Source organism: Echiichthys vipera, assembly GCF_963691815.1.
Source record: "Echiichthys vipera genome assembly, chromosome: 3".
NCBI lineage: Eukaryota > Metazoa > Chordata > Actinopteri > Perciformes > Trachinidae > Echiichthys > Echiichthys vipera.
Window position 1 is genome coordinate 3,789,421 of NC_139828.1, and position 15,000 is coordinate 3,804,420.

Below are 15,000 nucleotides of genomic sequence, written 5' to 3' on the forward strand. Positions count from 1 at the left end.
ACAGACATCGATACTGACACACACACACACACACACACACACACACACACACACGCACACACACACACACACACACAAACCCATCCCTGTTCTGTGTCTCCTTTATGGCTCTACCCACGCACACACAGGAGAAAGATATCACGTGTGCTGCTCAGACGTTCCCAAATCATTATCTGCACCCCCTCCTGAGAGGGTGGGTGGATTCATCACACACACACACACACACACACACACACACATCATAGACAACAGGCGTGGGAGAGAGGGAGAAAGGGGAGAAAGAATTAGAGAGTGTGCGGGGAGAGGGAGAGGATGCAGTCACGAAGCATGTCACCTTATGTGTGATGAGGAACGTATATATTTGTTGTGAACATGAATCCAAGTTACAGGCTTCACTCTCTCTCTCTCTCTCTCTCTGCAGACGTTCAGTGCGTCCTCACCCTGCGCTCCCTGTCTCTGCTCCTGTAGAACAGGGTGATGTAGTTGAGGTCTGTTGTCTCGGACTCGGTCTGCCGCGCTTCAATGAGCCGCCCAATGTAGCGGTTGACTCGTGTTCCCGGCGAGTGCTGCACGGCGGTGGCTGTGAAGGACGTCCGACTCCTCAGCTTCTCTGACGCAGTCCGCAGGGCCCTCCGCTGTCAGAGAAGACAACACAATCAGTCTCTGCCAGAGGGGCCGACGCCTGTCTGATGTGTGAAAGTTTACCGAGGTGGTGTGGGGAGGCATAACAATGCACTAGTTTGTGAGGTCAGCGTTTTACCACTGTGAGATTTCGTTATAACTTCACACACATCAGTGGAAACCAGATGAAAAGCCCGCACCCACACTGGCCTGACCCTGCGAGGCCGCGATGCTCGTTACACACCACATAAATAAAGTGTTTGATGACATATGGATGGAAAACTTTACACCTAATTAGTAGGAAAATGTACGGTTTGGCTTTGGACAGTTGTGAGCTAAACTACTGCTACTGAACAAATACATTATATTACATTACATACATTTATTGTCATTGGATAATAGTGATCTATGTATGTTTTGTACATAAAAAGCTTTGATATCTATATGAATATGATGATTTGGGGGAAGAGTCAATCAATAAGTTTAGAAAAAATGTCAAAGAAATAGTGTAAAATGCCCGTCACATTATCATTTAGTTAGATTTTGTAGTGTGTAAAGCTATAGTCATAAAGTATAGGCTACACGTCATTCACCTGGTGATACTGAGAGAGGAGGAGACGGAGAGAAAATGTCAGCATAATAAGCATCCACCCATCCATCATGTCAGGTGTTTATCTGCGTGTAGCTAGGAGCAGGTCAAATATCATTTTCATAGTTTTATACTCATAAAGTATAGGCTATATATGCCTTCATATCTACACATAGAGGTTAGTAGTAGTAGGGCGACTGTGGCTTAGTGGCAGAGTGGGTTCGATCCCCACCTCCCCCGGTCCACATGTCGAAGTGTCCTTGGGCAAGACACTGAACCCTGAATTGCTCCTCCTGCTGCTCATGGGTGTGGATGTGTGTGCATGGTTAGATTAGATGGTCTGTTCAAACAGGCTCACACAGACACCGGTCTCCTATAGACTTCTGGGCCGGATTGGTGGACTTATTTTTTGTTGTTGTGACTACGATCTTAAGAGACTAGATGGCGGTGTTCTGCTCATTCTACATATTCAACCTTTAGGCTAAGTTTTGGTGAGGGAAATACTGGCATCTCCGTTTATAAAGGGTTCCTTTGACCTCTGACCTCAAGAATTCTGAATGAAAATCGGTTATACGGGTACCGCAAGTCTCCCCTTTACAGACATGCCCAATCTATGAAATCAAATACAGTTTTGGGCAAACCCCACCACTTTTTGTTTTTAGGTCATTTAAGAAAATCTGCATTTAATTATTCATCCATCATGTTCATCAATTTTGCCCAAACAATTTGCAGTGTCACAAATCCGTTATGAAATTCCCACAATGCTTGGATTTTGGCTACTTGGATAATCATGTAACAAGGTGGCTAATGCTATTAGAGGAGATGATACCAGGCTGTGGGTGATTATCAGCTGTCATAATGCAACCTCATCAGAATCATGACGTACTAATGCCTGGACAGGCTCACACAGTTGGGCGGATTACGGCTAGCAGGCTATTTCTGACAGGCAGCCGTGTGATGCCACGACTCCAATCATAAACTGCCAAAACACAGACAAATCAGCAGCACTGTGACTGACTCACCGCTGCGTTACAGCAAATATACCCTCAAAGATAATGAGAAAGGCATGAACAAGCTCAAATTGATGCTCGTATTCTCATGCTAATACCACAAACATATCACTAACGGAGTTTGAAGGGAGAGTTTTGATTTTTTTGACTTGTTGATGTATGAGGTACTTATCTGTAGTCAGTGTGTTACCTTTACAAAATGGCGGTCAACATGCCCCCAGTTTGAGAAGCAGGCAGAAGCTAAGACATGTACTGCTGTAGACGGGGGCAGCAGCTGCAAGCGGCCGAAATGTGTTTCCTCAGGAGGGGGGCTGGAGTCTCCCTTAGAGAGAGGGGGAGAAGTTCAGCATCCGTGAGGAACTCGGAGTAGAGCCGCTGCTCCTTTGCGTTGAAAGGAGCCAGTTGAGGTGGTTCAGGATCATCTGGTAAGGATGAACCCTGGGCGCCTCCCTAGGGAGGTGTTCCAGGCACGTCCAGCTGGGAGGAGGCCTCGGGGAAGACCCAGGACCAGGTGGAGAGATTAGATCTCCACACTGGCCTGGGAACGCCTCAGGATCCCCCAGTTAGAGCTGGTTAATGTGGCCCGGGAAAGGGAAGTTTGGGGTCCCCTGCTAAAGCTGCTGCCCCCGAGACCTGACCCCGGATAAGAGGCTGAAGATGAGATAAGATGATGATATTTTCATTGCTTTACCTTGCTGTCAGACAGCCCTGTTTAAATTTACATGGGGGTTATCGATGCTCTCGCCAAAGCCACCAGACTCCTTTGACAGAAACAGTGATTTTACCTCGTAGGACACAGACGTTTCTGGTCTGCTGCTGCCTTGATCGGTTAAGTTGAATGTTTTGTTAGTTCCAACTAACTTTAAGTCCAACAATAACACAAACAAACTAACTGATCGAGGCAGCGGTAGACCAGCAATAATTACTGTTTTTGTCAATGGAGTCTGGTGGTTTTGAAGAGGTTTAACAGCAAGGCAGAGAAGTAAAAATAGTGTAAAATATTCTAATAAATATGGCGTACACTTCAATTATTAGGTGTCGAAAATACGTTTAGTTGCTGCTCCCGTCCAAAGCAGTTCATTTTTTTACTTCTGTGTCATTGCTCCCTCCTGCTTCTCCAAACTGGGGGCGTGCCGACCGACATGTAGGTAACACACTGGCTATAAGTACACTATCACCCCCCTGGGAAATGCACCAGACTTAGAAGCCAATTTTACATAGTGGCCAAACAGTGGAATTGCAAGTACTTGGTCCGTCACATGGCGCCCCCTGGCCCGTAAAGACTTGACTAACATTGGCAAAGACACGTATATAAATATGAGGATACGTTTTTTCGAACGTCACAACCGATTTGTGGATTCATTCGGTCCGATAACATTTGGAAAGTCTTAAAGAGCTGCATGATTAAATCATAGCTGGAATGCTAAACAGGAAGTAGCCGGCTCGGCCCGGAGCAGCCTCTAGTGCGCCTGCTCTATGGGCCCAACGGTGCAGAAGCTGCATCGATCGTCCGGGTGTTTTCAGACGCAGCAGCTGAACTTTTTTGGCTTCACTGCCCCACTGAGAAGCTTTCATAGGAATGAACTGGACCTAGAATGCTGCTGTATCTAGCTCTCTTTGTCTATGACAGGGCTGCCCAGTCCGGCTCCTGGAGGGCCACTGTCCTGCATGTTTTAGGTTTCTCCTGCTCTAACTCACTTGAGTCTAAAGATGTTCAAACCTGTGACGAGCTTCAGCTGCTTGATAACAAGCACAACATTAGATTCAGGTGTGTTGGAGCAGAGAGAAACCTAAAACATGCAGGACAGTGGCTCTCCAGGAGCAGGACTGGGCAGCCCTGATCTATGATAAGTACTTCAGTTCAAAAAATGTGAACTATCCATTCAAGAGCAGTGAGTTTACGTCAAAAGTTCATAATATCTATTCCACTCGCTTACTTTTCAACAAGTGCTTGTAATGCAGGCATACTGTAGGATTTATGATGCTGCGTAATCAGATTACTGTGTGTGTGTGTGTGTGTGTGTGTGTGTGTGTGTGTGTGTGTGTGTGTGTGTGTGTGGCAGATTAGTAACCCAAGCAGGATTTCACTTCATCACAAATGGACATACAAACCCATTTGAAGCATTTCTCTCTCTACGTAACCCCGTAGCGGCGCTCACGTGCACGCACACGTAACACACTCGCCCCGTTAAATACCTTGTCGTCGTCCTCGCAGGTCATGACGTTGGAGAAGGGGATCTCGGCCTTGAACATCTTCCTGCAGTGCATGAGCTGCACCAGCAGGTAGCACACCGTCTTGAACTTCATCCTCTTGGCTGGTTTGATGTCTGACAGAATAAGACCCGGGAAGATCTGGAAAAGAGGACGGAGATAATGAGAAGGACGGGAAAGAAAGAAAGGAAGAGAGACTTTGAGGCAACAGAGAGGTAAAGGTTTACTGTACAAATGAAATATAGCATCTCCCTCCAAACTGTGACACTGAAACATAAACAGTTCTTCCAAAAATAAAACTTTTCCAACGCTCTTTTATCTCTAATCCTCCAAGATATGTTAATGAAGAACTTTAGCGTTAGCATGTCATCTACAGTTAGCATGTCATCTACAGTTAGCATACCATCTACAGTTAGCATGTCATCTACAGTTAGTATGTCATCTACAGTTAGCATGTCATATACAGTTAGCATGCCATCTACAGTTAGCATGTCATCTACAATTAGTATGTCGTCTACAGTTAGCATGTCATCTACAGTTAGTATGTCATCTATAATTAGTATGTCATCTACAGTTAGTATGTCATATACAGTTAGCATGTCATATATAGTTAGCATGTCATATACAGTTAGTATGCCATCTAAAGTTAGCATGTCATCTACAGTTAGCATGTCATCTACAGTTAGCATTTCATCCACAGTTAGCATGTCTTCTACAGTTAGTATGTCATCTACAGTTAGCATGTCATATACAGTTAGCATGTCATCTACAGTTAGCATGTCATCTACAGTTAGTATGCCATCTACAGTTAGCATGTCATCTACAGTTAGTATGTCACCTACAGTTAGCATGTCATCTACAGTTAGCATGGCATCTTCAGTTAGCATGCCATCTACAGTTAGCATGTCATCTACAGTTAGTATGCCATCTACAGTTACCATGCCATCTACAGTTAGCATGTCATCTACAGTTAGCATGGCATCTTCAGTTAGCATGCCATCTACAGTTAGCATGTCATCTACAGTTAGCATGTCATCTACAGTTAGTATGTCATCTACAGTTAGTATGTCATCTACAGTTAGCATGTCACCTACAGTTAGCAAGTCATCTACAGTTAGCATGTCATCTGCAGTTAGCATGTCATCTACAGTTAGCATGCCATCTACAGTTAGCATGCCATTTATAGTTGGCGTGCGCTCACACAAATACTGTAGCTGCAGATTTAAAATGCTTTAAGCAGACACACACACACATGCACACACACACACACACACACACACACACACACACACACACACACACACACACACACACACACACACACACACACACACACACAAACTCCCTAAGGCTCTTGTGCACATGTACAGTAAGTGAGATAGTGATACTATCCATGTGTGTAGCAGCTTAACACATGGCCTGCGTCCCTCTCTGCATCAGAGGATTAACTCTTGTAACATTGATAGACGTGTCACCTCTGGAGTAAGAGACAGAACACGGGGGAGAAAAAGGAGAGGATTGCGGCGTACTTTGCGTCTGTGTGATGGCACGATGAAAAATGTCTCTATGTGATGTTTCTGAAGGAAGGCATGTCTCTCGTGGCCCAAGCCCGGCTCCACCTCGTAGTCTCCGTTCAAACACTCCAGGGTGGTCCGTGTGATGTGCACCTTGCTGAGAGCACAAGCAGAGCAGAGGACGCAAGGCAGTTAGTGATGAAAGTCTGACCCCGGGGTTGCAAATCATTATTCCCCCTCATTATTTTCATCGGCCTAAGAGCCCCGCGGCTCGCTCAGGATTCTTCCCAGCGAAGGAATTTTCCTCCTAACGACTCGTTGAATCTGGTGACGAGTCCTAAAATGGTGTGAATTCAATGGAATCATGTTCAAATTGAGCCAACGAGGGGAACTCATATCATTCATTCATTCATCTTCAACCGCTTATCCCAGGGTCGGGGTGTGTGTGTGTGTGTGTGTCTGTGTGTGTGTGTGTGTGTGTGTGTGTGTGTTTGTCTGTTTGCATGTGCGCGTGTGTGCGTGTGTGCGTGTGTGTGTGTGAGTGTGTGAGTGCGCGTGTGTGAGTGTGCGTGTGTGTGTGTGTGCATGCATGCGTGCGTGGGTGCGTGCATGTGTGTTTGTGTGTCTGTGTGTGTGTGCGTGCGTGCTGGCATGCGTCCGTGCGTGTGTGTGTGCGTGCGTGTGTGTGTGCATGTGCGTGTGTGTTTGTGTGTGTGTGTGTGCGTGCTTGCGTGTGTGTGTGTGTGCTTGTGTGTGTTTGTGTGTGTGTGTGTGTGCATGCTTGCGTGTGTGTTTGTGCTTGTGTGTGCGTGTCTGCGTGTCCGTATGTGTGCGTGCTTGCGTGTGTGTGTCTGCGCGTGTGTGCGCTTGCATGTGCATGCGTGCATGCATGCGTGCATTTGCATGTGCGTGCGTGTGTGTGCGTGCGTGCGTGTGTGTGTGTGTGCGTGCGTGAGTGCGTGCGTGCGTGTGTGCGTGTGTGTGTGTGTACTGTAACTGCTCAGAGTCCAGTTTCAGCGGGTGTATCAGAGTCAGCACTGACCCAGGCAGCCCTCCGGCCTCCATCACATTTGCCAGTGTGACATCATTTGACCAGACGTCATACTGCCACTTCCTGAGGCCCAGCACGCCGCACAGCACCCGTCCTGTGTGCAGACCAACGCGCATGTTCAGATCCACCTCCGTCGCCTCCACCACCGACCTGCAGGAGGAGATGAGGGGAGGGAAGAAGGTTCAAAACCGAGAACACGTAACCTCCGTCATCTCTTCATCACTCTGCCGGCTCCTGAAAACCTGTTTATGGGAACGGATCAAAGAATGAGTGTAAGCTTAAAGGTGCTGATCTGGGAACAGGTGCACCCAAGAATATGTGAGGCTCCATGTTGGCTGACTTTAATTTAGCAACGTCATCAGGTCACTTTGGACATGTTTATTTAGCAATATTTCTTTATTTTTTTATTTAAGAGTCAAAATTACTGACACCAAACATGATATTTATTAAGCTATTTTTCTATTTTCTTATTTATTTAAATGTTCAGTAAATTATGTTTCTTTAGATATTGGCTTTAGCTAATGGTCAAAAATGACTGATACTGAACATGATATTTATTAAGCTATTTTTTAAATTTATTTAAATGGTCTGCAATTGACTCATGCTGTAAATTATGTTTATAAGCCATTTATTTATTTATTTAAATGGTCAGACATTTACTAATGCTGTAAATTCAGTTTATTAAGCTATTTTTGACTTTATTTATTGATATAAATGTTCAGCAACGGACTGACACATATTTATTAAACTAGTTTTTAAATGTATTTAAATGGTCACCAGTTGACTGGTACTGTAAATGATGTTTATTGAGCTATTTTGTTATTTTTGTATTTTCTTATTTATTTAAATGGTCAGCAGTCGACTGATATTGACCTTAATATTTCTAAGCTTTTTTGTGTCATTTATTTGAATGTTCAGACACTGACTAATGCTGTAAATGATGTTTATTAAACTATTTTTGAATTTATTTATTGATATAAATGTTCAGAAATTGACTGATACTGTAAATTATGTTTATTTAGCTATAGCTTTAATGTATTCTTTATTTTCTCAGTGTTGAACTGGTTTACCATGTAACACATTGAACTGTATGTGTAGTGTATAATAATGTTAAATATTCTTTAATAAAGATAAATATCTGTTTAAGGAAGCAGCGTTCTGACTCATATTTTCATTCCAGCTCAAAAATGACTTTATCGGCCTCCAGTGAATTTTTCCCCTTTTAAATCGGTATCAGTTTAATAAATCCCGTATCGGTCGGGCGTGAGTCTGGACCTGCTTCACCTCCGCGTGTCGTGGTGCACAGGAGGTGGACCCGGACTTTCCCTCTGCAGTGAATCACTACACAGAGCTCCTGGTCTCCAGTGAAAGGTCAGCCTCTTCAGATGATGTTTGTGTGTGTGTGTTTACAGGGTGGAGGCAAAGAAAATGGGGTCTGGCCATCAGGCTGAAGGAGGGATGTCATACACACACACACACACACACACACACACACACACACACACACACACACGGAGGGATGAGTGTGTATGGCAGCACCTGTCCTCTGAGATAAAGGACTCCTACAGCAGCATCCGTCCACTCAGACAGAGCAGCAGGGAAAGAACACGACAGGCGAGGGCTCACACGAGGAAACGAGGTAAAGGGTGTGTGTGTGTGTGTGTGTGTGTGTGATTGCAAAATTGTCACAAATTGAATTGGTCTCACTTTCCAAAATCCATCTGATGTCAATATGAAGACGTACACGGATGTTTCCAACATCTTTGCTGTGTCCAAACAAAACAAAGCACCTCCTGCTGCTAAACTCATACATCATGTATGACCACTACGTGTGTGTGTGTGTGTGTGTGTGTGTGTGTGTGTGTGTGTGTGTAATTGTGTGTGTGTGTGTGTGTGTGTGTAACTCACGCGATGGTGTCAATCATGTCCAGTCCCATCTCCACGCAGCAGTGGGCGTGGTCTGCCTTGGGTTGGGTCAGTCCCGACACACAGTAGTAACAGTCCCCCAGGATCTTAATCCGCCTGCAGTGATTCTCCTACGGACGGAAGCAAACACACGGACAGATAGTGAGGAGCGAACGAGCGCGGCAGCCGCTAACGGCGTAGCTCTCGGGATTAAAACATCAATCCCCCTCTTTGGTCCGGACTGAAATATCACAACAGCTATTGGATGGATTACCCTGATGTGTGGTTGAGGATGAACATTCATTCACGTTCAGATTTCATCAGATCAAAACTCAGATTTCGTTGGTTTCTGATTCAACGTGTGTTAACAAGGGGGGGCGGTCCCCGTTTTGTTCACCTGCGACTAGTGAACAGCACCATGAACGGCTCTTTTTTAAAATACCAACCCCCAAAACTATGTGGAAAATGTTATAGATCAAGAGTCTAAACTGAAAATAGGGCGGCAACGCTGCAAAAACTGACCTTTCAGAGCCATGGTCGGGGCCATAGACTGTACCTCAGATAAAGCATCAGTGAGCCAGGCAGTCAAGATTAAAGCTGGGCGCACGGTACGATTTTGTGTGATTCTACCTCGTACTGTACGGGTAAACTGTCTGTGATGTAAAGACGAAGCTCACGGTTTATGTGCTCACACTATGTAGAAAATGTTATAGATCAAAAGGTTAAACTGCAATAAGGGCGGGAACGCTGCAAAAAGTTAAACTGAACTTTCAGAGCGACGGTCGGGGCCATAGACTGTACCTCAGATAAAGGGTCAGTGAGCCAGGCAGTCAAGATTAAAGCTGGGCATACACGCTACGATTTAGTTTGATTCTACCTCGAACTGTACGAGTAAACTGCCTGTGATGTAAAGACGAAGCTCGCGTTTATGTGCTCACACTATGTAGAAAATGTTATAGATCAAAAGATGAAACTGAAAGAAGGGCGGCAACGCTGCAAAAAGTTAAACTGAACTTTCAGAGCGATGGTCGGGGCCGTAGACTCTACCTGTCACAAACCTCGGTCAGATAAAGGGTCAGTGAGCCAGGCAGTCAAGATTAAAGCAGGGCACAAGGTACGATGTTTGATTCTACCTTATACTGTACGGGTAAACTGTCTGTGATGTAAAGACGAAGCTCACGGTTTATGTGCTCACACTATGTAGAAAATGTTATAGATCAAGAGTGGAAACTGCAAGAAGGGCGGAAACGCTGCAAAAAGTTAAACTGACCTTTCAGAGCCATGGTCGGGGCCGTAGACTCTACCTCAGATAAAGGGTCAGTGAGCCAGGCAGTCAAGATTAAAGCTGGGCACACGCTACATTTTGTGTGATTCTACCTCTGACTGTACGTGTAAATTGTCTGTGATGTAAAGACGATGCTCGCGGTTTATGTGCTCACACTATGTAGAAAATGTTATAGATCAAAAGATTAAAAACTGAAAGAAGGTTGGGAACGCTGCAAAATGTTAAACTGAACTTTCAGAGCGATGGTCGGGGCCGTAGACTCTACCTGTCATGAACCTCTGTCAGATAAAGGGTCAGTGAGCCAGGCAGTCAAGATTAAAGCTGGGCATACACGCTATGATTTTGTGTGATTCTACCTCTGACTGTACGAGTAAACTGTCTGTGATGTAAAGACAAAGCTCGCGTTTATGTGCTCACACTATGTAGAAAATGTTATAGATCAAAAGATTAAACTGAAAGACGGGCATGAACGCTGCAAAAAGTTAAACTGACCTTTCAGAGCCATGGTCGGGTCCATAGATTCTACCTGTCATGAACCTCTGTCAGATAAAGGGTCAGTGAGCCAGGAAGTCAAGATTAAAGCTGGGCGCACGGTACGATTTTGTGTGATTCCACCTCTGACTGTAAGGGTAAACTGTCTGTGATGTAAAGACAAAGCTCACGGTTTATGTGCTCACACTATGTAGAAAATGTTATAGATCAAGAGTGGAAACTGATAGAAGGGCGGGAACGCTGCAAAAAGTTAAACTGACCTTTCAGAGCCATGGTCGGGGCCGTAGACTCTACCTCAGATAAAGGGTCAGTGAGCCAGGCAGTCAAGATTAAAGCTGGGCATACACGCTACGATGTTGTGTGATTCTACCTCGTACTGTACGGGTAAACTGCCTGTGATGTAAAGACGAAGCTCACGGCTTATGTGCTCACACTGTACTTGTGTCATAAAGAACATAAAACAGCCGTAGACCGTTCCTTGCTATTGAAAATTGTCAATAAAGATTAGTTTGAAAGCTCAGATGTGGGCAGAAGTGTGTTTGCTAGCGGGGGTGTGTAATCGCTGCCTCTGATGTAACATGATACATTGGTGTACTGATGGGAAACACCAGTGTTGACTTTAAGCATCTTCATTTAACTTCCTGTCTCTCTCTCTCTGGCGTGTTGCCATGACACTTTCAGACTTTGTGCATGTGCAGTGGTTAAAAAAGGCACCGACTGTGGGGAATCGACTCATAGCTCTGCTTCAACCGTGTGAGAGCCCGACGACGGCCGACCAATATTTACGGCATGTCAGAAATGGATCTGAACGTCCAACGGGAGGTCGGTCGGGAGCAGTGCGCTGGGCGGTGGACGCTCTTTGCTCCTCCAATACGTTGCACAGCAAATGCCCGGTGAAGCTGAAATTTGGTCTGACTCCAGAATGAATTTTTAAGGTCGACTACAACAGGTTTACAACCTTCGATCTTTAAAAAACACATGTTTCTCATCTTGTGATGAGTTGAGGTGGTTCAGGATCATCTAGTAAGGATGAACCCTGGGCGCCTCCCTAGGGAGGTGTTCCAGGCACGTCCAGCTGGGAGGAGGCCTCGGGGAAGACCCAGGACCAGGTGGAGAGATTAGATCTCCACACTGGCCTGGGAACGCCTCAGGATCCCCCAGTTAGAGCTGGTTAATGTGGCCCGGGAAAGGGAAGTTTGGGGTCCCCTGCTAAAGCTGCTGCCCCTGAGACCCGACCCCGGATAAGAGGCTGAAGATGAGATGAGATGAGATATTTCTCATCTTGTCCATTGCCACAGCACCCATGCTGCACCTCTGTGTGGCAGGCTCTGTCTGAACCCCCCGCCCCCGTAAAACCCAGTGTGCTCTGATTGGTCGGCTGGTCTGCTCTGCTGTGATTGGTCAACTGTTTATGCTGCTTACCGGTAAATGTTACGCCCCTCACCATATACGGAACCAGTTACCTCAGCAGCTGAAAGCACGTCTATATGGAAGCTAGCCACGTTAGCTGCGTAACATGCTAACGTTAGCTTCAACAGGTTAACTTCCAAAATAAACACCAAAAAAGCATAAAGGCGGCCGAACTCACAGCTCACAGTTTGAGCCTGTGTGCAGCAGCAGGATCAATAAGGAAGTCAGGATTCTTCTACGGAGACAAATTCAGGAAATTCAAAGAAATCTCTCTTATCGCGACCGAGACCCGACCCAGACCCGACCCAGACCCGACCCAGACGGTCGCGGCGGCTCACGTCTCAATGCTTATACCTCATTATTTGACGCTTTGGTTTTATTTCACATGACTATGAACACTATAACTACATTTATAGGTCAGAAACGACGGAAAAGTATGACAGGTCCTCTTTAACATATCTAGCTAAGCCCTGCACTCCCTCTGCTACTGTGGGACGGAGAGGCGGGACAGCAGGTTAAGAATTACATTCCCATGTGTGTAACATGCTAACATGCAAAGCTAAGATGTTGAACATGGTTAAACATTATACCTGCTTAACATAAGCATGTTAGCATTGACATGAGCATGTCGGCATTATGAGCGTTTAGCTAAAACCAGCGCTGCGCCTAAGTGCATCCTCACAGAGCCGCTCGTGACTGTATATACAGACTCTTAGTCTTGTATTTAACGGCAGACACAGCCGGCGGTTTGAGAGGGGGTGCCATTCCCCCTCGTTAGCAAAATGACCTAAATGCTCGGCCCTTGTTAACCTGCTCTCCATGCCCCGGCAGCAGAGAACATGCAGGAGCAGAGGAGCGCTTACGTTGATCAGCTCCACCTTTTAAATATTAACAAATCGCCGACTAAGTAGATCTGATAGTAGGATCCAATTTACGCCTTAATCCCTCACCACACGTTAGTAATCATCACAGGGACGTTACTATGTTTAAACTTATTCTGCTGATGAAAATCCAAACTTAATGACTCCGAATCGTTTCTCTTCATCAACCAGCGAAGGTTCGAAATCATGGCGGAGGTCATTTCTACATCGAACACACTAAACGTGGAGAGAGAGAGTGCACTCTTCCTCCTGTCACATGAGATCTGACTGCACAGAAACCACAGGGCTGCTCCGGCTGCAGCTCGTCTCATGTAAATCAGATGCGTGTGCTTGAGCGACCGCGTGTGTGTTTGCAGTTGAAGCCAACTCTAATTGCTCCGACATGCTCTTGAAGTAGAATCCCGCCCACACATTCCCAGACAGATCAGCTATTTGTCACAGTGCACAATTGTGCACAAACTCCACGAGGAGGACGTCGATACACGCACGTACGCACATTTACAAGAACACACACACACACACACACACACACACACATGATCACCTGCAGACAAGCACAAACAGCAGCAGGGCTTCATCCAAACACACTGTACAGGTACTTCAGTGTAGTTGCAAACACAGGGTTTCCATTTGGCACAGTATCACTCACAGTCATCAGGAAACTGTAATGGTAGACCCTACAAAGCTTAGCCTGCAGGCGGCCTCTGAGTGACAAACACACACACACACACACACACACACACACACCAACAAACAAACACATGTACAGAGGATTCATGACAACTGCAGGGTAAGAGGCGGAGATGAGAAGAGAGGAGAGGAGACGGGGCGCTCTGGTTTTCTGCTCACAGGAGCAGAAAGATTCTGCCGTGGGAGGATATGAGAATTCAGAACGTGGATGATTATCCCTGCGCCGGGAAGAGGATCGGAGTGTGTGTGTGTGTGTGTGTGCGTGCGTGAGCGCGTGTGCGTGAACAGAAATGAGATCTAAATCATCATCTGACAGTGATGTGTCTCAGGAGAAAATCCTCAGGAGCAAAAGGGAATCTGTGTGCGTTTGTGGAGACAGATTTGGGATTTTGAAGCAGCTGATTGGGGACGGTTTTTATCTAATTGCGGTATTGATAAGTATCCTCACGGTTAGGGGTTAAGTTAAGTGTATGTCTGCTTACGTTACGCTTGGGCTGAGCCTCCAGGGAGTGAATGTGTTGTGTCGCATGCAGCAGTCAGACAGGCTCAGCCGTTGTGACAGAGCCGGTTTGAAAGTGAATTTCTCCCTCGCTAACACGGCAGGGTATAAATCTCAATTAGGTTGCAGCTGCAGCCACACACACACACACACACACACACACACGCGCACGCACACACGCACATGCACACAATATATCCTCATGACAAGATTTCCATATAATGGCTTTCTGAGTGGTGGAGCACTGATAGCAAGCCACATATCACCTTGTCTCTTGCTCTACCCCCCCCCCCCCCTCTGTCCCTCTCACCCCGCGTTAAGCCATGACTGATTGCTGAGATGCAGAATGAACTCAAGAGGGATAATCCTGCTGATCATGTGACTGTGTGCCTGTGTGCGTGTGTGCGTGTGTGTGTGTGTGTGTGTGTGTGTGCGTGTGTGTGTGTGTGTGTGTGTGTGTGTGTGTGTGTGTGTGTGTGTGTGTGTGTGTGTGTGTGTGTGCGTGTGTGTGTGTGTGAGTGTAGAAAGCAGAGAGTAAACTGTCGGAGGAGATCTCTTGCTCTGGTAAAAGAGTTGATCAGGCGAGCGGCGAGTGTGGTGTGCTGTAACACACTGTACGTTACAGTCAAGATGGACTTGTATAAGTCATCAGAAAGCTCCTGATTAGATCTGTTTGATGATCACAACGTGACAATTTAAAAACCTTACCTAACAGTCAACATATGACTCTAAATCACCCGTAGGTGTGAATGGTTGTCTGTCTCTGTTCGTCTCTATGTGTCCTGTGATAGACTGGCGTCCTGTCCAGGGTGGACCCCGCCTCACGCCCGATGTCAGCTGGG

The 15,000-nt window shown here is 46.0% G+C and overlaps 1 protein-coding gene across 2 annotated transcripts in view; it reads right to left on the reverse strand.

Annotated features, from left to right (window-relative positions):
- LOC310966581 (adenylate cyclase type 1-like) overlaps positions 1 to 15,000 on the reverse strand; it is a gene marked incomplete at both ends in the record, with an annotated part of 51,572 nt that overhangs the window by 19,585 nt on the left and 16,987 nt on the right. For both annotated transcript variants that reach the window (XM_083940347.1, XM_083940346.1), the window contains 5 exons: positions 441 to 635; positions 4,417 to 4,572; positions 5,961 to 6,098; positions 6,984 to 7,146; positions 8,905 to 9,032. In XM_083940347.1, coding sequence (XP_083796473.1) covers positions 441 to 635; positions 4,417 to 4,572; positions 5,961 to 6,098; positions 6,984 to 7,146; positions 8,905 to 9,032 — 780 coding nt within the window. The remainder of the gene's footprint in view (positions 1 to 440; positions 636 to 4,416; positions 4,573 to 5,960; positions 6,099 to 6,983; positions 7,147 to 8,904; positions 9,033 to 15,000) is intronic.